This window comes from Gekko japonicus, unplaced genomic scaffold, assembly GCF_001447785.1.
Source record: "Gekko japonicus isolate JY-2015 unplaced genomic scaffold, Gekko_japonicus_V1.1 scaffold2257, whole genome shotgun sequence".
Lineage (NCBI taxonomy): Eukaryota > Metazoa > Chordata > Lepidosauria > Squamata > Gekkonidae > Gekko > Gekko japonicus.
The window spans coordinates 18,247-20,397 of NW_015168723.1; the positions used below are offsets into that span (position 1 = coordinate 18,247).

At 51.0% G+C, this 2,151-nt stretch overlaps 1 protein-coding gene across 1 annotated transcript in view; it reads left to right on the plus strand.

Annotated features, from left to right (window-relative positions):
* Positions 1-1,409, plus strand: part of LAYN (layilin) — a gene marked incomplete at its 5' end in the record, with an annotated part of 15,747 nt that extends 14,338 nt beyond the window's left edge. The window contains one exon of the mRNA XM_015415584.1: positions 976-1,409. Within this exon, the coding sequence (XP_015271070.1) occupies positions 976-1,336 (361 nt within the window). The remainder of the gene's footprint in view (positions 1-975) is intronic.
* Between the last annotated feature and the right edge of the window lie 742 nt (positions 1,410-2,151).

Genomic DNA, 2,151 nt, shown 5'->3' on the forward strand with positions numbered 1-2,151 from the left:
GCATGCGGCTCCGGAGCCGCAGGTTGCAGACCTCTGTTCTAGTCCATCATCCTGTCTCACACAGGGACCAACCAGTTCCTCTGGAGGGCCAATAACAGGGCAGAGAGGCCAAGGCCTTCCCCTGATAAGAACTTCAGAAGAGCCCTGCTGAGTCAGACCACTGAGGGTCCATCCAGTCCAGCCTCCCGTCTCACACGGTGGCCAACCAGTTCCTCTGGAGGGCCAACAACAGGGCATAGAGGCCGAGGCCTTCCCCTGATAAGAACATCAGAAGAGCACTGCTGGATCAGACTAGTAAGGGTCCATCTAGTCCAGCATCCTGCCTCACACAGTGGCCACCGGCCAACCAGTTCCTCTGGAGGGTCAAAAACAGGGCAGAGAGGCTGAGGCCTTCCCCTGAGAAGAACCTCAGAAGAGCCCTGCTGGATCAGACCAGTGAGGGTCCATCCAGTCCAGCCTCCTGTCTCACACACAGTGGCCAGCCAGTTCCTCTGGAAAGCCAACAACAGGGCATAGAGGCCGAGGCCTTCCCCTGATAAGAACATCAGAGGAGCCCTGCTGGGTCAGACCCTGGTCCATCTAGTCCAGCCTCCTGTCTCACACAGGGGCCAAGTGGTTCCTCTGGATGGCCAACAACAGGGCAGAGAGGCTGAGGCCTTCCCCTGGTGTTGCGTCCTGGCTTTGGGATTCAGCGGATTAGAGCCTCAGAATGTGGAGGTTCCCTATAGTCACAGTGGCTAGTAACCACTGATGGACCTCTCCTCCATGGATTTGTCTAATCCCCGTTTAAAGTTGTCTGTGCCATCACTACATCCTCTGGCGACAAACGTATGTATAAACAAAAATAGCTAATTCAGATGTTTTAATAACATCTTTCTCTTGAATTGCCACCATTTATACTAGTTTCTTGTTGGGGAGCGGTGGTCCACCTCTCCTCCAGGGAAGTTAATATGTTTTCTTTCTTTCCACTCGAAGGAGACGGGAGCAGACGGAAGCAAATATAAAGGGTCAGGACACCTGGCTGTCTCCCCACAGGCAGACCAGCCCCAGTTTGGAGATATACAACGTCATTAGAAAACAATCGGAAGCCGATCTAGGCGGGACCAGACCAGACATTAAGAACTCTTCATTCCGGGGCCGTTTGGGAGACGACGCTCCCGACGACCTCTCCGGAGACTATGACAATATGGCCGTCAATACCTCAGAAAGCGGCTTTGTGACGTTGGCCAGCACGGAAAGCGGTTTTGTCACCAACGATATATACGAGCTGTGCAACGACAGAGTAGGGCGAAGCAAGGAGTCCGCTTGGGTCGAAAATGACATCTATGGCTACTGAAGAAGATCTGGCTCGGGGATACTGACTAAAGCAGGATGATATCTACTCAGGACCAGTTTTGGCACGCAAAGACAAGGCCCGTGTATGCGAAGGAATGTGGTTCTGCATTTATCGGTTGTTTTATGATAAGGAGGGGTGTTTTTTTCCTTCAAGTGGAACAGAAGGGAATGCGTGTCTATATATGTATGTATGCAGTGCTCTTATTCAGACTAGGGAATGGCCTTGGGTGATCTGGACGAATTCCATTTCTTGTTGGACGTCAACCATCTCCTAACTTTGCTTTTTTTTTTTTAAGCTAATTGCCAGATGGATCTCATGTTCACTGGTTTTGTTTCCCTAGCTCCACAGCTAAAAATACAACAGGTATAGCACGACCACCTGTCTGTCACCGGCTGCCGAGTTCCCATCTCCATCCATTTTGTCGTCTTGAGAGCCAACAGTCTTCCAACATGGAGGAAGTTGCCATTCTGAGGGGTTGTTTTTTTTTTGCTCTTCTCCATCCCGACTGTTTTGAAGGATGTAAATAGCTTTCTCAGGTCCCACACGGTGTGTGGAGAAACATTCCAACCAAACGAGTGACTCCTAAGTCGAAGCACTAGATGGGGGTGTTGGAATCAACACGTGAAGCGAAAAAGACTCGTTCAAAGATGCCATGCCGGTGTTCTTATCATCGGAATGGCTGCCTTAGCTAACCCGGTCCCCCCTCCCCCCCCCGTAAAGGTACTGCTAAATGAAACAGCTGTTGTCTGCAGCTGTTGCAAAGAAAGCACTGCAATGGCCTTCGATGCAGCTGTCAAAGGGATGTCTGCACTGGG